The sequence below is a fragment of the Grammomys surdaster genome, unplaced genomic scaffold (genome assembly GCF_004785775.1).
Source record: "Grammomys surdaster isolate TR1022 unplaced genomic scaffold, NIH_TR_1.0 172, whole genome shotgun sequence".
Lineage (NCBI taxonomy): Eukaryota > Metazoa > Chordata > Mammalia > Rodentia > Muridae > Grammomys > Grammomys surdaster.
Genome location: NW_021604620.1, coordinates 17,858 through 45,344, shown reverse-complemented (window position 1 = coordinate 45,344; position 27,487 = coordinate 17,858). Strand labels below are relative to the sequence as shown.

The window sequence follows — 27,487 nt, the reverse complement described above, 5'->3', positions numbered from 1 at the left end:
GTTTGTTTGGTATGGAATTCTCCCACCTGCCTTTGGGGCATTATTTTCTAAACAAAATTACTACAAAATAATGTTCTGTGAAAATTATTGGCTGAAAGTTTAACAGTTCTGAAATGCATTCTCTAAGATACAATTTTATTGAAAAAGATCGAGGTAGTAAGTTGCCTTTTTGCCTGCCTGTGCACACTGTTGCTAGACTCAGGAGGAGGGAGCTCTTGCTGCCTTTTGTCACTTGGCTCTCAGACTCTTGTTCCAATTCCTCATTTCTGCTTACTCTTAAAGGGGTTGATAGTAGTGTCCAGTCTCTGGAACATTAGAAATTACCCACAGCTTACCTGATGAGGAAACTCAAGTATGTTGTTTTTGATACCATCTTCTTTTAATATCACATGGACTTCTTTATTTTATGTTCTTCAAAAAAAAACGGAGGTCTGATATTAATGAAAAAATGCTAGTTTTTGTTTTTAGAATAATATCTTTAAACTGATTTACTTGAAGTTACTTAAACTTGATTTCTATTTTGTTGGTGAGCTTTTCTATTCTTCTTTTTAAGTCAAAAAAGATGTTCCCCCTTCTGCTGTTACAAGACCAATATTTGGGATAATGGGCACAATCCATCTGGTGGCAGGTAAGAGGAAATAAGCCGTGAAGAACAAAGAAAGTAATTAAATGAGTAACATTAGATAATGAAGAAAGCGTTCTTCCTTCATTCTTTAGCTAAATCTCTAGGTTAAGTATCCGTAGTTTCTAAAAAAGTAATATTCTCTAAACAGTTAAAGTTATCATCCTGAAGTATTCTTTTTAAAAGAAAGGTTTCATGTTTGATTCTATTCTACAGTTGAAGCCTCATACATTTTTATAAATTCTGAGAACATTTAATGTTTGTTTATTTGTCTGAGACAGGGTCTCTCTGTATGGTCCTGACTGTCCTGAAGTTGCTCTATAGATGATGCTGATCTGGACCTTAGAGATCTTCCTGCCTCTGCCTCCCTCCCAGTGCTGGGAGTAAAAGCATGCACCACCCATATAAAAAATTTAATGCATTGATTCATCAGAGTATGACAACCCTTCAACCTTATATTGAAACAACAGCATATATTATACTGTAATATTTGGTATGCGTTATTAAGAAGGTATTTGTTTGAGACATGGTCTTAAACTATAGCTATAGCTGAGTTTGAACTCACCCTATATTCAAAGCTGGCCTCCAACTCACTATCTTGCCTCTGCCTCCCATGTGCTGGGATTATAGGCATGTGCAACAAGGTGCATTTCCATTGGAATTTCATTTTGTTGAACTTTTAAAAAGTTTTTTTTCTTTAATTTCAGTTACAATGTTAGGAGCTGAGTTACAAAAGATTTCAAATGTTCCTTTTTTTTTTGTAATTCATAATCTAGTGATGGAGGTATACAAGTAATAAGATACTGTAGCACAGTATGACAGCTTCCAGGGAAGATTTATATATAGTCAAACCGCTGGGCAGGGCAGTTGGAAGTAGAACATGGAACCCATAGATCATAAAAATTAATATGAGAGCTGGGATTAAGGTTGGTGGTAGTGTTTGCCTATCATGTGCAAGACCCCAGCTTCTGTTTTCTGTCTCACACAAGGAAGGGTGAGGGAGCCATGTTTAATGATCAGGGTAAAGATGGGTGTGCATGGCTGCCGTGATGCTGATTTCTAACCACCGCTCCTTTGTAGGTTCACGGTGTCTAGGTAGGTATTCTGCCCCGCACACTGTGCGCCATTTAGAGTAATGAGGGCACAGGAATGGAGCAGAGGGATTGCCCTGCAGTGGTCAGGCCTGTAAATTCTGGTGTTTCAAGTCACAGGCTTGGAAAACAACGATAAGCAGAGTCCTGTGTGCCTTGAGAGTGACAGGAGAGAAAAAATATTTTCTCTCTACTCTCTACAGCTAAGCTCCATTCTTTGGCTATCAAAAGGTTTGCTTTTATCTTCTTGAGGAAAATATTGTCCTTTTAATAGGATTTTTTTCTAAATGTATAGTATTCTTTCTATTCATAAATTTTAAGAATGCTTTAAAAAAAAATGGGCTCTTTATTGGAGGAGCTCAATGCAGTCTCACTTTTCCAGACCTTAAAGTTTACATGTAAGGTCTATTAATTTGTGTTTTCTGTTTGTTGTTTTTGTCATATGCTAGGACTTAAACCCAGGGTCTCACACATGCTGAGCCATAGGCTTTACCACTGACCTTAATCCCCAGCCCCATTCTGTATTTTTTTTTAAAACATTTGCCTTTTTTCTCTTTTTTTTTTTTCAGGTAATTATCTTGTTGTCATTACCAAAAAGGTGAAAGTAGGTGAATTTTTTAATCATGCAATCTGGAAAGCCACAGATTTTGATGTTCTGTCTTATAAGAAGACAATGTTGCACTTAACTGATATTCAGGTAAGACTTTAGTAGTTATTAATTGCAAAGCTCAAAAATGCCATGCAGTAGGGGTTGTAAAATGTAGATGGATTTATTATAAGCGTAGTCATTAAACAGTTTGTAAATAAAGCTGTTCTTCTACATCTCTACCTATTCATGCTATGTTCTGTAGAGGGCTGGAGAGACGACTCTGTGGTTAAGCGCACCGAGTGCTCTTCCAGAGGACTCTGGGTTCAGTTCTCAGCACCCACACGGTAGCTCACACCTGTCCAGGTCTAAGGGATCTGACACCTCCCACAGACACATGTGGACGTAAAACATCAATTTACAGTTTTTAGAAAAATGATTAAAACAGCAATTTTTAAAAGTTTATATATTTTGTTGGTTTTATTTTTAAGTAATGAAAAATTTAAATTATGAAGTTCTTACAGAGAATAGAGGACAAATAGAATGCCCAAGAACTTCATACATGCTGGGTGGTGATGGTACATGTCTTTAGTGCCAGCACTTGGAAGGCAGAGACAGGCAGAGCTTTGAGTTGGAGGCCAGGCCAGCCTGGTCTACAGAGCAAATTCCAGGACAGCCAGGGATACACAGAGAAACCCCCATCTTCAAAAATGAAAAATAAATAAAAATTAAAAAAAAACTTAATATTCGGCCCTAGCTGAGTATTCACTATAGAAAAATAAAATATTAGATACTTTTGAAATTGTTTTCCATTTCTTTTTTTCTTCCAGAAGAAAGTTTTCCTCACTGTTAATCACATGGGACAGACACACGCACACATACATTAGAGAGAGTGAGTGAGTGTGTGTGTGTATGTGTGTGTGCACAGAACATGTGCATATATTTTCACATACTCTTCTCTTTGCTCATTTCCTTTGTCCACAGATTTCCATTACTTGGTTCAGTTAACACTACACCTCTAACAATACAGTAAACGTTAGTAACCATGGCGAAGTAACTTAACAAACATGAAAGTGCAAACAAACAAAAATGATAACTCTGAACGTGATTGGAAATTGGTCGTAATGATGGAGCCATGGATGAGCTGGACTAGGGGACACAGCAGTCACCAGCCTCGAGACTGGGCACAAAGCCAGAGGTTCAGTTACTATCCCAGTTACCATCACAATGGACTGTGACAGAAAGGAAGGGCAAGTGATATCCAGAATACACTTTTTGTTAAAGAAACTGCTAAATTATTATATGGCATTCAGAGTGCAGAGGATAAAATGCCAAACACTCCTTTAAACTAGAAAAGTTGGTAACATTTACCAATGTCAGAGTAGACAGTCTCAGTCATAAGTTATATGACAAGGAGCAGTGGGCAGGCACTGCTCAGGTTTCTAAATACATTCTTTTTGAAGTAAAATGTTTTTAGTTTTTATGTTTCTGATCGTTTGAGTTATAAACTGAACCCAGCAGCACCTACGACTGGGTGTAGTGGTGCCCACTTGTAATTCCAGCACTTAGAGACTAAGACAGGTGGACCCAGAATTCAGGCCCAGCTGAGCTGTATAACGAGGCTCTATTCAGAGATGTAAATATATCCGCTCATTAAATACAATGCTAACATTACTTTCACTTCGTTTGTAACTTGTAATTGTTGGAGTTCAGGGATTGTCACATAGACCGTATGAACACTGATTTCAGTTAAGCAAGGATAGTTTATTGAACTCATACCCCAAGACTGATTGATCAGGTCCACAACAAAGAACTTGCAAACCTAATTGTGGTGCTAGTATTTTCTTAAGGAAGGGTTTTTATAGGAAAAACACAAAGTTCAGAAGTTCAGAAGGCACTACATTTTGGCTTAACTAAACAAAGTATTATCAGCTGACTTTTAGACTGGTCCTAAGTGAGGTACAAGGCATGGTGGATGGGTGCTGAACAGGGGAATTTCAGAGCATTGAGATAACAAAGCATAAATGATACAGTCATAGTGTTATGACCTTTTAGGAGACGTTTTCAGTGTCAGCTATGGATAGTTACTTCTTGGAAGTGGAGTCTGAGAACCTGAACTTACTTTCACCTTATGAGCAAAATGGAGACTGACTTCAAAATGGCTACAGTTATGTTAAAAGGAGCAGGCCTCAACAGCAATAAGAACATCTTTTTCCCTTCAGTTTTTGAGTCTGGGTTGCTCCGTTTCTCTGTGTACCCCTGGACATCCTGGAAATCACTCTGTAGACCAGACTGGCCTCCAACTCAAAGATCTGCCTGTCTTTGCCTTCCGAGGTCCGGAATTAAAGGCGTGTGCCACCACCAACTGGCTTATGTTTGTTGTTGTTGTTTGGTTGTTTTTTTATGTGTATAAATGTTTTGCCTCCATGTATGCATGTGCACTACCTATGTGCCTGGCACCTACAGAGATCAGAAAAAGGCATCAAGTCCCTTGGAAACAGTCATGGATGATTGTGAGCTGTCACATAGGTGCTGAGAACTGAGCCCCAGTCTTCTAGAAGAGCAGCCAGTGCTCTTAACTACTGAGCCATCTCTTCATCCCCAAGAACATTTTTAATGTTTTCATATAACTCTTAAAGATCATAGAACAATCAATTTTCCAGTAGCTTATATAAAATAATTTGTTATTAGTGTTAATATAACATGATGTGGTGGTGCACGCCTTTAATCACAGCACTTGAGAGGCAGAGGCAGGAGGATGCCATCTTGGTCTTCAAAGTGAGTTCCAGGACAGCCAGGGCTACCCAGAGAAACCCTGTCTTAACCCTGCCCCCCAGATATACATGTATATCATAGTACATTTTTATACTGTTAAAAAGTAAAGATTGGCAATACTTATTTTCCAAAGATATTTTTGCTTGAAATTTGTGTGATACTTTCACAAATTGTGTTGCCTTATTCTGTTTTTAAATTGTGTGTGTGTGTGTGTTTATGTAAGTATGTAGACTGGCAGGTATGTGCCGTGGTCCACATGTAGTGGTCAGAGGACAATTTTAGGTGTTGTTCCTCACCTTTGTTTGAGACAGGTCTCTAGTTTGTCTCCACAGTCATGGTCCGGGTATTCTCCTGTTTCCACATTCCACCTTACTGTGGGATCACTGGGATTATGGATGGCACCGCTGTGCCCAGGGTTAGGTGGGTCTCAGGGATCTGAACTCAGGTCCTCATGCTTACAGGGCGAGCATTGTACCCACCAAGCAATAGTCTACCAAGCACCTTATTAAGGTTTTGAAACATTGTAGAAGTGATTATTGGGGTTACAAAGTTACATCTCTTCAGAATGCTTGTTTCCAAAGTAATTTAAAGTGTCTGTTCTTTAAAAACACCCTTCCCACCTATCCCCATTATGTAACTCTGGGTGTCCTGGAGCTCACTGTGTAGACCAGGCTGACCTCAAACCTACAGAGATTCTGCCTGGAGTGCCTGGATTAAAGCATATACATTTAAAAATGTTTTATACTTGAGTTTTTTTTGTTTGCTTGCTTGCTTGCTTGCTTTGGTTTTGTTGTTGTTGTTTGTTTTTCTGGTGAGACAGTGTCTTACTATGTAGCCATGGCAGGCATGGAACTTAGAGGAGTCCACCTGCCTCTGTTTTCTGGGCACTAGGATTAAAGGTATTGTACCACTGTTCCTGGGTACCAAGGCTAAATTTTTATAGGTTTTGTTTTTTGTGTGTAAATCAATGTATGTAATTAGGGTTACTTATGGTGCTGGAGAGATGGCTCAGTGGTTAAGAGCACTGACTGCTCTTCCAGAGGTCCTGAGTTCAATTCCTAGCAACCACATGGTGGCTCACAACCATCTGTAATGGGATCTGATGTCCTCTTCTAGTGTGTCTGAAGATAGCTACAGTGTACTCATATACATTAAATAAATAAATAAATAAATAAATAAATAAATAAATAAATCTTTTTAAAAATTAGGGTTACTTACATAGGAGCAAAGGCATCATACCAGAAAATATCTCTCCCACACCCAACATCCATCTTTTCCTCAGGGAGGAAGCATACGGTGATTGTTTGTACAAGACTTGTTTTCCCAAAACATAGGCCTTACCTGTAAAACCGCCAAATCATAGCACTGCCTTACCAAGTAAAACTATAAGATACGCCTTTTATGTTTTAGAATTTCCTTTTTCCTGATATATTAGTATATTCATTCTCCATGAGAAATAATACTTTAAACAAATAAAAATGAATCCAGTGATGATAGGAGACAGACACAAATGAAGTCCTAGGCCTTGTTTACCAAACAGCCTCAACTAATCCGTGAGTTCCAGGGCTCTAAGAAATTTCGCCTCAACAGAGAGAGACAGTGGGACGTGGAGAGATGGCTCAGTGGTTAAGAGCACTTGATGTTCTTGCAGAGGACATGGATTTGGTTCATAGCACCCACAGGGTGGCTTACAACTATCCATAACTTCGGTGTCAGGGGATCTGATGCCCCTCTTCTGCCACTAGGCTCACACATGGTATACATACATACATACATACATACATACATGCCTCTATGTATGTGTATAAAACATTCATACACATAAAATAGATGTAAATTATAAAAAAGATAGCTGGTGTCCTAAGTAATAATACCCAAGGCTACTCTGTGGTTTCCATACCCCCCCATGCAATGTCATACACACTAGCACATGTGTACATACACATATGTCTTGTATAAATAAAAGTAATTGTATTCATTATAACTACTTAGGAATATTTACTTGGACAATTTCTTAATAACTACTATGCTATCAAACCATAAAGCTAAATTTTGTGGTGTTTACTATATGTTTTTTGCTTTTGCTAGTCTGTGCTCAAATATGTAGCATATATATTTGTAACATGTAAGTTTACATATTAATCATTTGATGACAACTAAATATTACCAAACCTTGACAGTTTATTTTTTTAAACAATTTTTCTTTTTTAAAAGTCAGTATTGTTTTTAACTGGGAAAGCCAGCTAAAATTTTTTTTTTTTAAAGATTTATTTATTTATTATATGTAAGTACACTGCAACTGTCTTCAGACACCCATATGAGGGTATCAGATCTCATTGTAGATGGTTGTGAGCCACCATGTGGTTGCTGGGATTTGAACTCATGACCTCTAGAAGAGTAGTCAGTGCTCTTAACCACTGAGCCATCTCACCAGCCCCTAAAATTATTATTATTTCAAAATACAGGTAATTCTAATTTTACTAGGCTTTCTAATCTTTCTTTTAATGAAAAATGATTGTTTTATTTCCTATCCAATCTAAACCAGTGAAGTTTTCTGAAAGTGAGGCCAATGCTAATCTCTTGATTTGTGTGTTTCAATGCTAATGAAGATGATGATGTAAACCATGTGGGGTAGTGAAGGACAGAGAGAACCTAAGAAGTGCAGCACACTGAAGTCTGTGCTGTAACCTAAGGTGGTGGTGGTGTCTTAAAACAACTCCTCTGCTTGAAATAGTTGCTGTCAGAGGGAGGAGGCTGTATCTGAACCACGTGTGTTTAATAACCTGCAGTGTGGAGCACTCCCATCTCTGGCCGTGTGCTTATTTCAGTGATATTTAATGGGGCTGTTTTTAATTTTACTGTCTTTTCATGCTGATAGATTTTCTTTTCAAACTGTATTAAACTCTCCCTTTTCTTCTTTACAGTTACAAGATAATAAAACTTTCCTAGCAATGCTAAACCATGTCTTGAGTATGGATGGATTTTACTTTTCAACAACATATGACTTGACTCATACCTTGCAACGGCTATCTAACACAAGTCCAGAATTCCAAGAAATGAGTCTCTTAGAAAGGGTAAGCTGGATCTTCAGGGATTTAGTTTATTTTTAGTTGCTTTTAAAAGGGGCATATCTCTTTTTACCTATAATATTTATAATTTTTTCCTAACACCTATGTTCCAATCCTGGAGATAAACTCAGGGCCTCCTGTGTGCTAGGCTGGCACTCTCCCATTGAACCGTATCCCCAGCTCTGTTTTGAACTGTATCCTTTACTCTTGACTGTATTAGAATCTTAAGTGTGACTTTGAAAGCATACCGTGTTTCAAGTGTCTTAGCCCTGTATATATGCATGCAGCCAAAAGTGAGATAAATTGAGGTAAATTCTCAGGAATCTAGTCACACAGGTGATTAGATGAAAACTTTGCAGAATGTGTGTATGCGTGTTATATGCATATACACAGAATACAGTGTTGGAGATTGAGCCCAGGGCTTTGTACATATTAGGCAAGCACTTTACCACTGAACTACTTTGTACATGCTGTGAAGCGTTCTACCACTAAGCCATGTCCCTAGTCCTGCCTTTATTTTTTTTTCAATAAATCATGGACATATTTAGGGGCATACAGAATTATAAAGGTTTCTATCTGTATAACATTGCCAGTGGACCATTTTGACTAGTGAAAATGATAAATTTCTCTAATTTAGTATTTTAGCTGCTTAGAGTTAATGTTGTCCTTTATAAGATTTGCCTTGGTCATGGTGTCTGTTCACAGCAATAGACATTCATTTCTCTGTCTTCACTGTTGCCACCCAAGGACAACCCTTGACCCAGTATAGCTACTGCATAGCTATTTGGCCTCTTTTTTTTTTTTTTTTTTTTTCTCGAGGGTTTGCTGTTACGCCGTGTCGGTCCTGGAACTCACTCTGTAGACCAGGCTGGCTTCGAACTCAGAAATCCGCCTGCCTCTGCCTCCCAAGTGCTGGGATTAAAAGCGTGCACCACCACTGCCTGGCAGATGCTGAGCTCTTCTTATCACTGCTAATTTCTTAGCTCCAGCTAACTAACATCAGTTGTCCCAGTGGTCTCTTCTGTTCTTGTCTAGAAATCCAGAGCCACGTGGCTGAAGCTGCTGAGTTCTGTTGCTTGCTGGGGCTGAAACATGAGTCCCTTGCTCTATTACATTTCTGTTTCCCAACTCCTCCACTTGCTCTGTAGATTAACCTTGAACTCAGAGATCTGCATGGTTCTGTCTCCTGAATCCTGGGATTAAGGGTGTGTATCACCATGCCTGAACCTACCTTGCTCTTTACCTGTCTGACCTTGAACTCCAGTGTGCTTGCCTCTGTCCTGGGATTAAAGGTGTGTGCTCTCAGGCCTGGACTTAAGCTTTTCATGGCCACTATTTCTCAAGGTCTGGAGCACAAGTGTGCCCTCCATTTCTGGATTGTAGTTCATTCCATATTAAAAGCCCAAACTATTCCTTGTTCAACTGAAAACAGACAATAAGCTTAGCTAGATGAGATCTTGTACTGAGATCACCACTCTCTTAATATGTTTATCTCCTAGACCATAGGATTCAGCTCCATTCTACTTCCTGGTGCCCCTTTATTACTTGAACCACACATTTTGTACTTTTTAAGCTTGCTACACTTGATCAAAATGTAGATCAGGGACAAAGTCTATGCTGTGTGTTCCTGAGACTTCCTTTGTCAATGCAATTAGTCTTACCTCTTCACCTTAGCCTCAGACAGACTTTTCAGAAAGGGCAAAAAGCAGCCACATTCTTCACCAAAGTATCACCAAAACAGTCTCTAGGCCGCATACTGACATTCTTCTCCTCTGAAACCTCTTAAGCCAGGCCCCTCATTTCAAATCATCCTTAGCACCAATGTCTTCCATATTCATACTAGGATGGCCCATCAAGCCCCACTTAAAGCATTCCACCACTTTCCAAATCCAAAGTCCCCAGATCCACATTCCTCTAAACAAAGGCATGGTCTGGCCTATCACAGCAATACCCCAGTCTCTGGTACCAGCGTCTGTCTTAGTTAGGGTTTCCATTGCTGTGAAGAGTCAGCATGATCAAGGCAACTCTTATAAAGGACGTTTAATTGGGACTAGCTTACACATTCAGAGGTTCAGCCCATTATCATCAAGGCAGGAAACATGGCAGCACCCAGGCAGACATGGTGCTAGAGGAGCTGAAAATTCTGCATCTTAATTCCAAAGGGAACCAGGAGAAGACTGTCCCATGTGGCTAGGAGGAGAGTCTCAAAGCCCACCCCCATAGTGACACACTTCCTACAACAAGGTCATGCCTGCTCCAAAAAGGCCACACTTCCTAATAGTGCCACTCCCTGGGCCAAGCATGTGGTAGAAACACCACAGACTCTGAAAGAAATTTAACTCTTGGCCAGTGATTACCTAGAAAGCTGGGAGGGGCTATCCAGTTTCTGTGAGTTATAATGCAGACAGGAATGGGGAGAGGAGGAGCAGGTTTGAAGTGAGATGTGTTCTGTCGGACATACCAGAGAAAACCATATTAGCCACCAGGTGGAGGCATTGATGGGTGTAATTGTCTATCTTAGAACACTTCTGTTGCTGGAGATATTTCATTAAGTTTCAAAACTTCTCTCAGGCAGATCAGCGGTTTGTATGGAATGGGCATCTGCTCAGAGAACTGTCTGCTCAGCCAGAGGTAACGTACTCCAATTCAACTCTGCTTCCTTATCCTAATACATGTTTGAATGTGTACTATGAAATGACTGACCACTCACTAGGGAGTGGGTAAACAATGCTAATCTAGCTATAACACACACACTTGACCATACTTTTGCCCTCTCTTACAGTTCTCTGTAGAAGTCTAATCTTGTATTGTGACAAGATGTCTGAGAAGTGTTTAGGCTCAGGGGTTTCAGAACTTTGAGTTCATTGTCTGGTGACTCCTTTGTCTGAGGGCCTTTAGTTGAGAGAACATGCCAGGGAGCATATTGATGGAGCAAATTGCTTGCCTGATGGTAACCAGTGAGCAAAGGGGAATAGGCTAGGGTACAAGTGCTTGTAGAAAGGCTAGCTTTTAATGACTGTCCTTCCTTCCACTAGGCTGTACCTTCTAAGTTCCAAGAGCCTGTCTGGCCAGTTGTTAAGCTTTTAAAACATAGCCTTTTAGGGATACTTAAGGTACAAACCGTGATACTTAGGAATGGAAGTCTTAAATGAAAAACATTGCTTTCTCTAAGACAGCTAGAACATAACTTGAAAACATAGATTTAGATTACTCTAAATTCCATGTTTCAATGTGGAAGCATTGTGGAAGCACTTCATTTCATGAAGTTTTCATAGTTTTGCAGTGCAGTGAAAGTCATAAATCAAGGCAAATTTAAAATATGTCGGTGCGTACATCAAAGAGGAGTTACAGCAAAATGGCAAGGAATCTTTTCTACAGGCCTTAGATGCTGTCTGATGACATTCTTAGCTTTTAGGTTAGTGGAAGCTAGTGATCTGCTAAGTTAATAGATTCCATTTTCTAAAAGTCTATCAATCAGAAAATGTCAGTTCTGACACAGATTTGGACAAGGAATGACTGTTCCAGAAGCTAGAACTAGCCTAAGACAAGGTAACTAGCTTCTGGACCTGACGTTTCAGTCTCTCCAGAGAAGTGCAGTTCTAACCAGTCAGCCAAACACAGCTTCTGTTCACAGTCCTTATGCCAAGTGGAAACTCCCCTAACTCACAACCAGCCTTCATCCTGTGTTATCCAAAAGAGGCATGAGCATGTATAAATCGACATTAGATTTGTAGAAATGATTTGTTTTCTACCCTTTGCTATGCGTCCCCCTTTGATATTTGGGATTGGAAATCATTAGCATAGTTGGTGTTTTCTAGAAGTAAAAGAGTTAGTTATAGGCAATGACTTTAGAAGCTATGGCAGAAATAAGCTGGGAGCCAGCTGGACACCTCCTTTCTAATACCTCCTGCTACAAGAAGCTTCATGGAGTTTTATTGGTGTTTATCTATGACCATTTAAACCCTAGTGATTATACTGCCTTCTTACCTGCAACACTACAGACATTTTCTTAACAGTAGAGGTTACATTTATTCTCACTGCATGGCTGTTTGTGTATGAGTTGCCTATGTGTAAATCTGTCTTAATGGTGCTGCTGGTTTATTATTTAAAGTGTGCTAAATTTTATGTGTTTGTTTAGTTTTTCAGACAAGGTTTCTTTATGTAGACTTGGCTGTCCTGGAACTAGCCCTGTATTCCAAGTAGCCTTAAATTCACAGAAGTCTGCCTCCCGATTGCTAGGAATAAAGGCATGTGCCACTACCACGTGGTTGGTTGGTTGGTTGGTGGGTTGATTCTAAATACATTGTATCTCTTCTTTTTAGGTTCATCGGTTTGCTCTTCCAGTGTTGCATGGCTGTATCCTTATCTGAAAAATTTGCACCTTAGTTTCTACAGTCTTTGTTTAAATTTTATTTTACATGTTTAAATGTTAAAAATGTTTAAGTTTTAAGACAGATGCAGAGTCTCAAATGTGATACGGAATGAATATTTCAGTATTATTAGATATTGCTCTTACTGTACAAATGTAAAACTTAGCACAGATGTAAACACCCCTTTTCCTTTTTAGATTTTTGTCCTCTGCAGAGTAAGTTACCATTTTTGAGTTTAGGGGCTGATGGCTTTAAAAGAAAGATGTATCTGCATCTTGTTCTTTTGGAGTTACCTTGTAGCAGTGGATACACAAGAGTAGAGTGAACCTACTTAAAGGATGCCGCTCCTTAGTGTTAACAGGAATCAGATTAAGAACTACAGTTATCACCAACTTGAAAAGAAGAAAACTTTTAAATTATCATTTGAAGAATGATAAAAATATGAAAGTAGAATATAAAGAATATCGGTTGGGGAAAATTAAAGCATAATGCAAAACAAATGTTTGTTTATCTAGTTGTAGATTCATTTTAAGAACACATTCTAATCAGAGACATCATAATAAATGAAGGAAGTTGCAGTGTGTACAAATGAGTGGTACAGTCAGGACCCTGTGTGTCAATCAGCATCTTTGTGTCAAGTACAGTGAGGAGGTTTATTTGTTCATTATGGTACCATAAAACTTTTGTTCATTCATCTGTGTCTGTCTGTCTGTTTGTCTGTCTGTCTGTCTATCTCTGTATCTATTTATTTATTTTTTATGTTTTCAAGATAGGGTTTCTTTGTGTAAAAGCCCCAGCTATCTTGGAACTCACTTCGGAGATCAGGCAGCCTTGAACTCATAGAGATCCACCTGCTTCTGCCTCCCAAGTTCTGGGATTAAAGGCATGTGCCACCACTGCCTGGCAGATTTTTTTGTTTTGTTTTTTTCACAAATTTTTATATTATTAAGAAAAGTAATAGATAAAATATTTTTCATAGTTATAGGAAAATGAAAAAATCAGAAAAATCTCAGGGTAAAAGCTCTGTTTATTTTGTTGTCTTTATCCCCTATTAAGCTGTCTCTTCCTTCCCCCTTCCCTCCCCTGCCCCCTCTCTGTCCCTTGCCTTCTCCTTTCTTCCTTTTTCTTCCCCCTCCCTTTCCTCCTTTCACCTCTTTCCCTCCCCTTCCCTTCCCCTCCCCTTCTCCCCCTTCCTTTCCCTGTCTTCCCTCCCTTCCTTTCACCTTCCCTTCTTTATCTTCCTTACCTTCACCTCTCCTTCTTTGTTTTCCCTTCCCTATCTCCCCTCCTCCTCCCCATCTTCCCTCCCCTTCTCCATCTCCCCTCCCCTCCCCTTCTCCATCTCCCCTCCCCTCCTCCTCCCCGTCTCCCCTCTGCCTTCCTTCTCTTATATAGGTCTCATGTGTCCCAGACTGGCCCCAGACTCACTGTGTAGCCAAGTATGACTTTGAACTTCTGATCCTGGTGTCTACCTCACAAGTGCTAGGCCTCCATGCCTTGCGCATGCTGGATAGGTTTATTCTACATCTTCAGTTTTATTTCTACCCTACCCTCCACCCAGTTTTTAAAAGTTCTCCTAAGAATAAAATAAGAACATATGTGTTTTAAGTGGTTTAAGTAGTCTTTCAAGGATTTGGCCAATTGTTTCTACTGTGTCTTTAAAATGAGATTACGAATGGACAGGTCATAATCAAAAAGAGCATCGGCTTGTTCTCTAGACTGCTCTATAAATAGCTTACCTGGTTAGTGTTGAGTTTAAAGCTTACAATGGAGCTTTGTTTAATGTAGTTTGTTAACTAGGAATGTATTTCTAGGTTTCATATTTACAGGGAGAGCAACAAGTACATCTGAGTGGAGTGTACTATAGGCAGGGAGAGAGGTGTGTTTATGCGGAGCTTCATTCAGATGACTTAGGGCTCTCTAGACCATGGAGGATTGTAACTGTAACTTCACGTGTGAGTAGAGGTTCTGTAGAGGATTGGCATAATAAGACGGCAGCACTCTGTTACAGCAGCAGGACAGGTGTGAGCAGCGCGCCAGACAGGGTCATGCAAGTGAGAGGAGGGCATCAGTGTTGGCAGGGAGGAGGTAACTTTGGAAAACTGAGCTAACTAGCTTTGCTCATTATTTTTGTAATATGAAAGATATTGGTGTAACTGTGAGGTTCTTCTTGTGTTAAGTGGAAGGAAACCATCCACTGAGATGGGAAGTGTGGAGTAGGGAAGGAGAAGGGGATCATTTGTTGAGCTCAGCACTTCTGTAGACGGGCAAAGGGAGATACGAGGGAGGCTCCATTGTGACAGGACTGGAGGGAGGAGAGGCTTTTACTGAATATGTGTATGGAGGTGCACGCTCATGGTGATGTATGTGTAGAGTTCAAAGGACGACTTCAGGTACCTGCTTTGTTGTGTCCACTCTGTGGGTCTGGGGGACAGAGCTCATGTTGTTTAGCTTGGTAGCAAGTACCTTAGTCCATTTGAGTCACTTTTCTGGCCATACAGGTATAAATTTGTAGGTGGTCAGGGTAGATGTTCTGCCTGCCTGCCTGCCTGCCTTCCTTTCAACAGCTTTAGTTTGTTTGTGCATGTGTATACTTTTCGAGGTCAGAGGACAACTTTCAGGAATTTGTTCTCCTACCTTGTGGGTTCCAGGGATTGACTGAACTTGAGTCCTCAGGCTTGGCCCTTTATCCGCTGAGCCATCTCATCAGCCCTTAGATGGCCTTTCAGTCCATGAAATGGGATGGACTTAGTAAAGGGAGATAGAAATGTAGACAGAAACTCAGCCCAGAGAAAGAGAGTGTATCAGCAGCATAGTGAGGAAATGCTAGAGCCGTGTACTGTGGGCCTCAGGATAAAGATCTTCTAAAAATGAGCCACAGAATAAAAAGGGCAGATGGTAGAGCTGCTCCAAGCTTTGTGCGGATACAGCATAGACCAGTGAGGTAAAGGGAACGCAAGTGAGAGCAGTGCCCTGGAAGCGAGTAAGGACAGTGTTTCCAAGAGTGTGACAGCTGCTGAGACACGCTGCTGGTTAGATAGGACTACTCAGGAAGGAGCCTCTGCTCTGTTCTGTCCTCCTTCTCCTAATGAGGACATAACAAACTCTGCTAAGAAAGGCTTTAGAGAAGCTGGCAGTGGTACACGTAGATACTGGAATAGGGCTGACTGGGAGTGAAGAGGGAATTCTGGCATAGCTGTGGGTCAGTGGGTAATATGTCTCAGGAACATATCGGCCTTTCATTCAGTGACATATAAAGCAGTGTCGTAAGCTGTGGGGTGGTGGACATTGGGTGTGTGGAGTGGGCCTTCTGGGGAGTAGGTTCGGTGGGCCTGTGTCTAACTCTTGATTAAAAAAATTGTGAATTCGTTCATTTTCAAAAGTTATCTCATTTTGATATGTGTTTGTGCATGCACACATACATACTTATTTTGTAATCAGGAAAGTGAGTCATAAAGTTAGTCGTGTTTTCTGCCAGTTTTAGCTCTCTAACAGCAGGCTAATGTTTTGGCTTATCTTTGCGCCTTGTTTCAAATAGTCATCTTGGGCAAGCAAGTGACATATGGCCCTGGACTCTTCTCTGGTGCTGTGATTTTCAGTGGAGAGTAAATTGGGAGCTTGAGGAGCCATCAGTGAGTTTGATGGTGACAGACAGCAGGAATGGATCATCAGTAGTTACCATTGATATCTTAGAATTTACAAAAGCTTCTTATGTGAATTCCTAATGCATTCACAGCAGCCTGTTATAACAAAATAGTGAGCCCCACAGAATGGAAGAATTATGGCTTTGTGGCCTGGTCCATTTCAGATTACACACAACTCTGAAGAGGAACAAGTTGTTGCTTTTGATGACTCTGGGAATTTAGGGGGAGTAATGACAGGTTTAGACGGTTAAGATGTAGTGTCATTTTCATAAAGCTCAAAAGAAAGGTTATTTGTTTTGTTTTTTAGGTAAGGGTTATAGGTACAAAAGCTAGAAAGATGGGAGAATGGTTACCACACGCTTGTTAAAAGTTGTTATTTCTGGACATAAATTCAGCTGGCTAGAAAAGGAAAGAACTGGGTAAATTGAGACTTGGTTGTAAGTTGGATGGCAGGCTCACAGATTCTTATTACGCTTTATGATGAGTGAATCAAATTCTATTAAGAAAAAGATGTTATGTATAGCACACAACAATAGGGCAAACCTAAACAAATGAGCAAAGCCAAGTGATATGACCAGTGAAACATAAAACTTGCTATCCTCTTATTGCTTCCACGAGCTGGATAAGCTCAGTAGTGTCAGGAGTTGGTAAAGAGGATAAGCTAAAATCATTCTCAAGTCCCTTGACATTTCTGCATAGTATCAGATGGTGGATAGAATTTGATCCATGTCCACATGCTTAGACAAAGAGATATTGGTTGAAACTCTGGTTATGACAGCCTAAGCCAGAAATAACCAAAACCAACTTGCATGTCTGTCAACAGCAGAACAGACGAATAAAGTAGTATATTCTTTCTGCTGTGTTGCATGTTTGTATTCTTATCCCTATGTAGACAGAGGGGAAAAGATTAGCAGTTTGAAGCCAGGCTGAATCATAGTGAGACTTTGTCTCAAATAGAGATGCCCCCCAACACACACGCACACACACACATACACACACACACACAAAACCAGTAGTACATTTATGCAGAGGATACTTAAATACTGTAGTAGTGAATGAGCCTCAGAAACATACAGAGCATGAGAGGCCGCAGGAATACCTACACTGTAATGCCTTTCATACAAAAAGATAAAATGGTGTTCAGACCAAATACATTGTTTAGTGGTGAGATGACAGCCAAGCAAAAGAATGAAGTGAGTGCTCATTTCTCCATGGCAGTAAGAATCGGATGGAGAGAGCTCCGCGTGCTTCAGAGATGCACTATGTACAAAGGTTTTATTTTAATCAAATAGATTTGACTTAAAAGCCACCATTTTAATCAGTAAAAGCCACCATTTTAATCAGTTTTAGTTGTTCAATTCAGTGACTAGTATTGAAGGAAAGATTTGGAGAAATCCCAGGCTGACTTTGAACTCTGCTTCTGAAACGATCTTGAACCTTGTACCTCTAAGTGCTGAGATCCCATGAACGCATCATTTCATGTGGGTCATGCCATGCTGGGGGTCAGACCCAGATCTCCATGCATGCTAGAAAACACTCTACCATCTTATATATTTTTTATATTAATGTTTTTCTAGTTTTAGGTTCACTTTTTACATTCCAGAGAAAAAGCAGTTATAATTTGTTTCTAGATTAATATTTTGATATGCAAATCTTCATATACATGTATATTCTACATATACATAGATAATTATACACATAATATATTTCATATTTTTCTTTAACTACAATAGCTTGTTTTTTCCCCTTTGTTTAATTTTTAAGGTTTTGCTTTTTGCAGTGCAAAGATTCGAACCCAGGGCTGAACTGTGCTCCTAGCTCCTTTCTGTTTTCCATTTCTTATTTGAAGATTAATTTCTTTCAGATTCCTGGTTTTCATTCAGAACAAGGTTTTAGTTATATTTTTGATACTTACCTTTATACTTTTAGAAAATAGTTCAAGATACCAGGGAAAGGAGAAAATTAAATAGAAAATACTAGAAATGTTTTAAAATACTCTGTCCACATGTCAGTGTAGGAGAACTGACTTGACAGATTTTACAGGTGGAAATGGATCCGCAGGGTTTGGAAACAGTCATGAAGAGCTAGAAAGACTTGCAGAGTCTGTCTTTTTTTTTTTTCCCCTCCTGAAAACAATCCATTCCTATTAAATTGATTCCGGAAATATTTCTATGTTATATTTTTCTTAATATAGTCAAGTTATTACTATGCACTCATGTTCTATTAATGGAAAATATTTTGATTGGATTCTCATCTCCCGAAGGAGTTGTTTCAGAGCTGGTGTGCGTTATTATGTGAGAGGTAAGGATCATTTCATGTCAGCATGATTGGGCCAGATCTGCTATTGTTTAATGCTTGTCTTAAATGACTTACCCGTAACCTTTTGTATCTTGTGTTATTTGATGCCCCTACTAACGTCCTCTCTCACTGTAATTGGTGGTCATCTGTGCTTCTCTCCAGCTACTATAATTACTTTGCAAATGTTAACATGGCTCATGGGCCATTAACTGTTTAAGAACAGCTACATGTTTATTGGGTATCTGAAAGTATGCTGATATTCCATAATATACACTCATACCAGATAGTATTTCTCTTACTATTCTTGGTTTCATTGCATGTATAAAGGTAGCTATTTTACTTCATGATGTCAGTTTGTGAAATATTTTTGAGTTTCCTGTAGGCTCTGCACTGAAATATGCTAATTTGCTCAAACTACTATGATATGTATTAGAGTTACTTTGATCATAAAAATTTCCCAGCATTCATTTTGCTTTCAACCACACTGTATCAGAATAAAGTCCTATTCAACAAATAACTGTAATTTTGAACCCGGAATGTTAAATATAGAGAATATCTTATTAATCTTATTACAGATGCTGTAGCACCATTAAAAAGCCACTAAGAATGGTCTCAGCCAAATTAGAGTTAGTATCTCCTTAACTACATTTTCTTGAATTGTTGAGTATTGAATACATATTAAATATAAATTTTATTTTTAAACTGAGAAAATTTCCATTTAATCTACTTGGTTCTTTGGGGGTTTTGTTGTTGTTTTTATTATTAGTATTACTGTTTTTTCTTCCAGGACTGGGTTTCTGTGTATAACTTTTGACTGTCCTGGAACTTGATTTGTAGACAAGCCCTACGTGTCTCTGTCTCCTGATGCTGGGATTAAAGACATGTACCATTACTGCCCAGTCTTCTGCTTGGTTCTCACTCCTCTGTCAGATAACCAGATAGTAGTTTCTTATTTATATAACTCTATAACCTTTTATAGTGATACAGTTATGTTTTCTACCTTTTATATAGACAGTGGTTATATTTTATATGTGTTTTCCTACATCTTGGTTTCTTTTAAAAAATTAATACACTTTGAAAGCTTTTTCATAATATCTTCCTCTTTCCTCGCTTCTACTTCTTTCTCTTTTTAAAATAACTGATAACAAGATGCTTGTTCCTTAATGAGAATTATGGCAGGTATCTTAGTCAGTGTTGTGTTGCTGTGAGGAGACACCATGACCACAGCAACTCTTATAAAAAGAAAACATTTAATTGGGGCTTGCTTACAGTTTCAAAGGTTTAAGTCATATATTACATCACGGTGGCATGCAGTCAGACGTGGTACTGTAGAAGTAGTTGAGAGTTCTACATCCAAATTGACAGGCAGCAGAAGAAGACAGATGCTGGGACTGCCTTGGGCTTTTGAAACCCCAAAGCTCCTCTTCCCCTGTCCTCAAGTGACACACTTTCTTTAAGTCCATACCTACTCCAACAAGGTCATACCTATTCCCCTCTCAAGTACTGCCTCTCCCTCATAGCCTATGGGGAGCTCTTCTCATTCAAACACCACAGAAAAACTAATGTAACCTCGTGCCTCTGAAAGTAATTTAGCATTGAGAAGTGACACCATTGCCAGTGTAGCTCAGTAAATTTGCTTCCTTCTGATTTTCTACTGATGTATAGCTACAGATATACTGACAATGATAACTCAAAATGCTATCTTTGAGAAATACGTCAGAGAAAAAGGATGTTTTAAATATTGGGGAGTTAAAAACCTATTGATTTCTTTCTGGTAATTTGGAAATCTGGGTCAGGGCTACCTTGAAAATTGCTTTTGCTTAGCAACAATAAAGTATGTAAACAAGCTAATAAGGAAATACTTCAGGTACCAAAAATGCCTAACCCGTGAGGAGTCTCTGGTGAGTACATTAGCGCGCTTTTCCAACGAGGTTCCGTGGACATGGCCATGGCCATGGATGTTCAGGGATGCTCTGTAGTACAACTAAGTACTGTTGATGCAATGAGCCACATTTTCATATAGTGTTATTATAAAGTATAATCACAAAAAATAAAGTTTTAACTTTTCAAATTAGGATTTGTAGCCATACTTGACTTTCTTCAAAAGGGAGTATTTTTGAGGTTATTTATAGTAAGAAAAATATCAACAAACTTTATGTCTATATAAATAAATCTTGACTACTCTAACCCTATTTAAGCTTCTTTTAGTTTTCTGATAATATAATAACCATTCGTTTAAACTTTTATAAGTACTTCTCCATTAATGTGAACTTAGTTGATAATTCTTAAGCTATCCTGAGTTAATGACTTTTTTATATATTTCTTTTGTGCCGAATATTAGGAATTGATTCTGAAGGCCACGCAGCTAACTTTGTAGAAACAGAACAGATTGTGCACTACAGTGGGAACAGGGCTTCATTTGTACAGGCAAGTGTGTATGTCTAAGAGTCATCCAGTTGGCCTTGTCTACTTGATCTTCATTTTCTATCGTTTTGAAATGTTCTTATACCCCTTTCTCTTTTCTTTTTCTTTCTTCCTTCTTCTCTTCCTCCTCCTTTTCTTCCTCCTCTTCAGGTTTTTCTGAAACAGCATCTCTTGTAGTATGGGCTGACCTTAAACTTGCTATATAATTGGTTATATGACTTTGAATTCCTGATCCTTCTGTGTCCACATCCCCAAAGCTAGGATTACATGTATTTACTGCCAGGCCAGTCTTCCTTCTTTCTTAAGTACTAACTTCATATACAATGTGGAAAAAGTTCAGCTAATAAAAGGGTTGGTTATTAATCTGGCACTGTCTACGGAGAAGAAAGTGTCAGGTTTGTGGAACTTTAGCAGTTCAGCAGCGTAAGCCGTTAGACCAACTAGGGTGATACTGATGGAACAAGCTGACAGTATACACTTGATTTTACCTGCCTCACTCAGTCCTGCTCACCTGTTGCCTCTGGTGAAGTTGTGCAGTATTTCCTACTCCAGAGTGTCAGTGCTAAGAAAATCCAGATCGTCATGAATACATTCCTTCGAGATTGAGTAAAGCAGTTTTCTATATTTTCGTATCGCCAAACTATATAATGTACATGTAACTTGTTAATTTTTACTGGTAGATAAATATTTGTTTTAGAACTAAGGAATGCACAGAATTTTCTGTTATACAAGCACCATGTGTATTAACACTGGGAATGGAAAGTGCTTTATAAGCGTATTTCCATAAAGCAAGAACATGTATGTATGTATGTATGTATGTATGTATGTATGTATAGAGGGAGGATCTCTATGTTGTCCTGTAGCTGCTAGATTGTTGTTTTTCTTTGCAAAGCTATTAATATGTGGTGTGCTTTCAATAATTAGGTTGAGAAACCTAGTTTATCTTTTCACATTTCTTTCTTTTCTTTCAGACTCGAGGATCAATACCTGTTTTCTGGTCACAAAGACCAAATCTAAAGTACAAACCACACCCACAGATCAACAAAGTAGCAAATCACGTATGTATCTTTCTGAATTTTTCATTGGTTAAAATAGAACTTAAGTTGCTTTTAGAACATATATTTGTTCCCCATAAGTCAGAATTGAACAACTTCAAGGCCCTTCCTGGGCTGTAGAACAAACTGCCTGAGGAACATGTTACGGGTACTAGAACAGAGACTCACTGAGCTGCATGACAGACGGGCACTTGGGAGACCTCAGAGACGTCTATAAATGGAGTGTGTCTGTCGGAAGTTGTCTTCCGAACTCAAATAGTGGTACTGTGGTGCAGCATACGGTGGCTGTGACAGCCAGTTACTTGCCTGTGGTGTTTCCAACATCCAGAGAGAGTGGTCCTCATCCTGACAGAGAGAGTGGTCCTCATCCTGACAGAGAGAGTGGTCCTCATCCTGACAGAGAGTGTGGTCCTCATCCTGACAGAGAGTGTGGTCCTCATCCTGACAGAGAGTGTGGTCCTCATCCTGACAGTCTCTTGAGTGTAGAAATGGGATGGTTAAGGAGGTGAGGTGTTTGTTTTTTTAAAAAAGGTAAATAATCATGTAGTTTCATAAACTATACACCTTTCCTCTTTTCTAGATGGATGGCTTCCAAAGGCATTTTGATTCACAAGTAATTATTTATGGAAAGCAAGTAATAGTTAATCTGGTAAGTTTGAATGTTTTTTGGGGTGGGCAACAAAAAAAAGTTTTAATTAACAGGAAAATTAATTTTATATTAATGCTTCTATAACTTTTTATCATATAAAACAGGAACTCTGATCCTAGTAGTCTTTCTTTTACCTCCTTTCCCTAGCCCTAGTGATTGCTTTTTACTCTCCTCTCTGATCCTTCTGAGTTTGTCTATTTTTATGTTTTTCATACATATAGAATCATACAATATTCGTCCTCTGTGTTTTACTTGCTTTGTTTAGTATAACATTTTAAAGATTCATCCATGTTTATCAGAATTGTATTACTTTAAAGACTGAATAATATTGTAGGCATAGAACACTTTTTTTAGCCGGGCAGTGGTGGCACATGCCTTTAATCTCAGCACTTGGGAGGCAGAGGCAGGTGGATTTCTGAGTTTGAGGCCAGCCTGGTCTACAGAGTGAGTTCCAGGACAGCCAGGGCTACACAGAGAAACCCTGTCTCGAAAAACAAAAAAACAAAAAAAAACAAAAAACAAAACAAAACAAAAGAAGACTTTTTTTTTTATCTATTCATGAATTAACAGACATTTGCTTTATTTCTACCTTTTGGTTGTTATGAATGAGTTAAAGAGCACAGTGAAGTTTAAGGAAAAGTGGTACTAATTCTTACTAAATCCTTAAACTTGATAAGCTCCATTGATTGGTGAAGCCATCCCGATTCAGTCTTCTTCCCACTCGCTGCTCCGTTTAGACTTTCCCTTTGTGGACTGGGGAGGTTGGTGAGGCTCACTGTTAGCCAGCGCTGCCCTTAGTCTTTTAGTGTTCCTTCTGATCCACCTTCCCAAGTGCTAGAATTGTGTGTGAGCCACCAAATCCAACTTCTTTTTTATTCATTAATTAATTAATTTGCTTTATATCCTGATTGCAGTCACTCCTCTCCTCCAGTCTCACCCTCCCACCCCCTTCCACCACACCTTGGTCTCCTTAGAGAAGGGGAGCATCCCCGACCCCCCCCCCTTACACACACACACACACACACACACACACACCCTGGGCCAACCTGCCCTGGCACATTAAGTAACATCGGGACTTTGGGCGTCCTCTTCCACTGAGGACAGAGAGGCAGGCAACAGAGTGTGAGCCACACACAGCCCCCAAATCCAACTTTGTATTCCAGTTCTCTATTTCTTCAAGGTTCAGTTTTAGTAGATTGATTTTTTTTGTTTTGTCTTTAAAAATTTGTTTAGATCTAAGTTGCACATTTTCTGGCATGAATATCCTCTTGTAATTCTATTTTTCTACAAGTTACAGCAGTGCCCTCATCACCGTTACTGGCTCAGTAACTTGGATCTCGCCTCCTTTCTGTTCCTTGTTCATTCATTGTAGCTGAGCTCGGTGTCTGTGTTGTTGTTCTCTCCAGGAGCCGGCGGGCGTCTGTTCAGTTGTCTCCTCTGTTAGTTCGCTGCTTGTTTTATTTATTTCTGCTCTGCTCTGTGTCATTCCTTTTCTTCTGCTACCTTTGGATTTACTTTGTTTTTCTAGCTCCTTCATGTGTAAAGTTAGGTTATTGATTTGAAGCCTTCTTTTTTTTTTCTTTCCTTTATTTTTAAATACTTATTTTTATTTTCATTTGTATAAGTATGTCACCTGTGTGTGCCTGGTACCCACAGAAGCTAGAAGCTATCATCAGATCCCCTGGAACTGTGTAGATGGTTGGGAGCCAGCCACTATGTGGGTACTGGAAATTGAACCCACATCCTCCTTGAACTCAGAGAGATCTGCTTGCCCCGTCTCCTGAGTGCTAGAATTAAAAGCATGTTATGCCACACCCAGCTAGCTTTTTGTTTCTTTGTTTGTTTTTAACATATGCATTTGCAGTAATGGAATTCCCTTTTATTAATGTTTGTTTTATCTCTTAAATTCTGGTGTACTGGGGCTGGAGAGATGGCTTAGCGGTTAAGAGCACTGACTGCTCTTCCAGAGGTCCTGAGTTCAGTTCCCAGCAACCACATGGTGGCTCACAATCATCTGTAATGAGATCTGATGCCTCTTCTGGTGTGTCTGAGGACAGCTTCAGTGTACTCATATACATAAAATAAATAAATAAGTCTTTAAAAACAATTCTGGTGTATTTGAATAAGCTAATTTTTTTCCTGTTTCTTTAAAAAAAGGATTATTTCCTTAAAAATTATATCTTGGATTGTTATAATGTGGTAATACTGGGATCAGGTTTCTTTCCAGAGCTAGTTGCAGTTGGTTTTGTTGTTCTTGTGTTTTGAGTTTTAAAGATCATAGTGATCCCGTTGACTGTGAGACCTTTTCCAGACTCTTTTGCAAAGATTTTCCTCATCATATATGCTCACTGAAGACTCTCTTTTAGTATGTTCAGCTAATATTTTTCCAGATTTCATTGATTTTAGGAATTGAGAAAAGACAAAAGGACAAAATAACAACATGTCTTCTTTGCGAACTCTGTTCTGAGACAGCCATCATTCGCCTGCCAGCCAGACATGTTTCAGAGCTAAAGAGCACTGGGTAGTGATGTCTGCAGTATTAGGATTTTTCTGGACATGTTCTTGCCTAAGTATGGAAGTAGTTTTCTGAAGTCTTTGGTATATATGGTGCTGCTTTTGAATGTCCCTGTTTTCTAAAGAGCATCACTTTGTTTTCTGGACTGTAGGTGGTCTGTTTTATGCCTCCGTCCAGAATGAATCTCTTGCCCCAGGTATTCATTGGCTAATAATGCAGTTGTAGCTTTTACAATCAGTCCAGTATTTTTTGACCTTCATTCAGTTACACAACACAGATAATTTAGTCCTTCTGGTGTGTACGGTTTTGTGCACATCAGCTCTGTCTGCTTCTACTGGTTTGACAAAGGGAGCTAGAAACAATATTGTTAGTGTTTCCCACAAAATGCATCACCCTGTGTGGTGGAGGGGAAAAGAGATTCTGTGGTTGGAAGGTAGCCCTTGCCTGATAGACTTTTTACTGGTTGCTGTAAACTTTGCTTGCGTTTCCATAGGTCCTACAAAGTTGGTTCAGATGACATCCTCTTTCTGGTGTTTCTGTGCCAAGATGAAAGCCTAGAGTGTGCTTGTTATTTTCCTGGCATCCCTATCTAAATAGAAAGTCATGCTGTTTTAAATTCTTTACAGGTGAACCAAAAGGGATCAGAGAAACCACTTGAGCAAGCATTTGCCAACATGGTGTCATCTTTGGGAAGTGGAATGATCAGGTATCTCATGGATGTCTATTGTAGATCCTTTCAAGGAACATGTGTACTTATGTGTATGAATATAAAGAGTATGCTATTATATTTCAACTTGCATCTAAAAAAAATGTGTGTGTGTGTGCGTGTGGAGTGCTCATGGGCTAGATGGAAGCAAGCCAGTACGGATGCTGGTTACTCAACGAGTCCTCTGGAAGACCCGCGAGTGCGCGGGACTGCTGAGCCATCGCTCTAGCCCAAAGCTTTTGCATATTTCTAGTACCAGATGAAAGCATAATTTTCCTTTTGGCTGGTTTGAAATTTTCTCTGATACAATTTATTTTACAGAGTAATTTTATATTTGGTCCCTAGTTAACATCTCATCAAGGTTTTGCAAAGCAATGACCTATTAGGTCACGAATGTGGGGTTTCGACTTTAAAAGATTTTTCAACTTTTATGTGTATGAGTGTTTTGCCTGTATGTATATCTGTGTTACATTCATGCAGTACCCACTGAAGCCAGAACATGAGGACTGACTGCGTCCCCTGGGAGGGAGTTAGGAATGGTTGTAAGCTGCCGTGTGGGTGTTGGTAATCAAACCGGAGCCTTCTAGAAAAGCAGACAGTGATCTTAACTGCCACACCGTCTCTTCAGCTCCATGAATTTCCGTCTCTAACTTGATCTGGTCTTCAGCACTGTATGACTTGGATCAGTGCAGCGTGTGTAGGACCCTGTCTGCAGCAGTATCTTTCCTTGTCCAGTAAGGCAGTGGGTTTTGACACTGTGTGGGCTCGCCTGTTGAAACCGAGGCTACAGCTGACAATTCTGGTCAGAACACTAAAATAACTCACACTGCTCCTTTTATCAAGGTGGCAGCTTAGGATCCCTTCCTTGCTTCCTGTCACTGGCCCACATGTATTCTTGTGCTAATTTCTGGGGGTTAGGATTCTCTTTAAGAACCATTGGGGTGGTAGAGACTCTCACGTGGTAGAAGCCTGTACTGTGTGGGTAGAGCAAGGGAGTTACACAGCAGTGGATGCCTTGTCTGCGTTTTCACTCCTCAGATGGGAGCACAGTTGCTCGCTGTGATCCCTGAGCAGGAAGTTGGAGTATGTGCCATACTTTATGTAGCCATTCTTCTCCATTGACTGTCAGGGCTCAGCTAATGATTTCCCCTTCTTCTCCAGGGAGGTGACAAATGGAGGACACCACCACATTTAGTTATGACCTAGCTTTAGAGTTGTACTTCTTAAATATTAGGTAATTGTGAAGATTGACAATTTTTTTTCTGCACATACATATGTATGTGTAGATGTTGGTAAAGGAAAGTGATTTTTGGGGAGTGGGGGTAGTTGAGTTGGACAGTAGATAACACTACAGGACTGTCTTGCTTCCCTGCACTTCTTACAACCCCTAGTACACGACAGATACCCAGCCTAATCCACCATGGACTGAGTTTCGATGCTTTGAACATACTGATCTGGAAAATGATAAGAAGCAACCACATTGCATACAGGGATAGAAAGTACATGTTACTCAATTGGATTATCCCCCTCTTGAAGCTCACACCTCAGTACTGTACAGCTCATCTGCCTCGCTCACATTTGCTGTGTTTCTCTACTGTTATCTGCAGACCTCTAGATAACGTAACAATACATTTTATCTTATAATTTAATTAATATGTCCTCCACCATAAATAGGAGCATGGGA

The 27,487-nt window shown here is 39.5% G+C and overlaps 1 protein-coding gene across 1 annotated transcript in view; it reads left to right on the top strand.

Annotated features, from left to right (window-relative positions):
• Sacm1l (SAC1 like phosphatidylinositide phosphatase) overlaps positions 1-27,487 on the top strand; it is a 58,831-nt gene that overhangs the window by 18,553 nt on the left and 12,791 nt on the right. The window contains exons 3-12 of the mRNA XM_028767339.1: positions 554-628; positions 2,283-2,410; positions 7,999-8,148; positions 10,714-10,773; positions 12,465-12,498; positions 18,356-18,457; positions 20,796-20,881; positions 21,850-21,936; positions 22,514-22,582; positions 25,724-25,803. Of these exons, the coding sequence (XP_028623172.1) occupies positions 554-628; positions 2,283-2,410; positions 7,999-8,148; positions 10,714-10,773; positions 12,465-12,498; positions 18,356-18,457; positions 20,796-20,881; positions 21,850-21,936; positions 22,514-22,582; positions 25,724-25,803 (871 nt within the window). The remainder of the gene's footprint in view (positions 1-553; positions 629-2,282; positions 2,411-7,998; positions 8,149-10,713; positions 10,774-12,464; positions 12,499-18,355; positions 18,458-20,795; positions 20,882-21,849; positions 21,937-22,513; positions 22,583-25,723; positions 25,804-27,487) is intronic.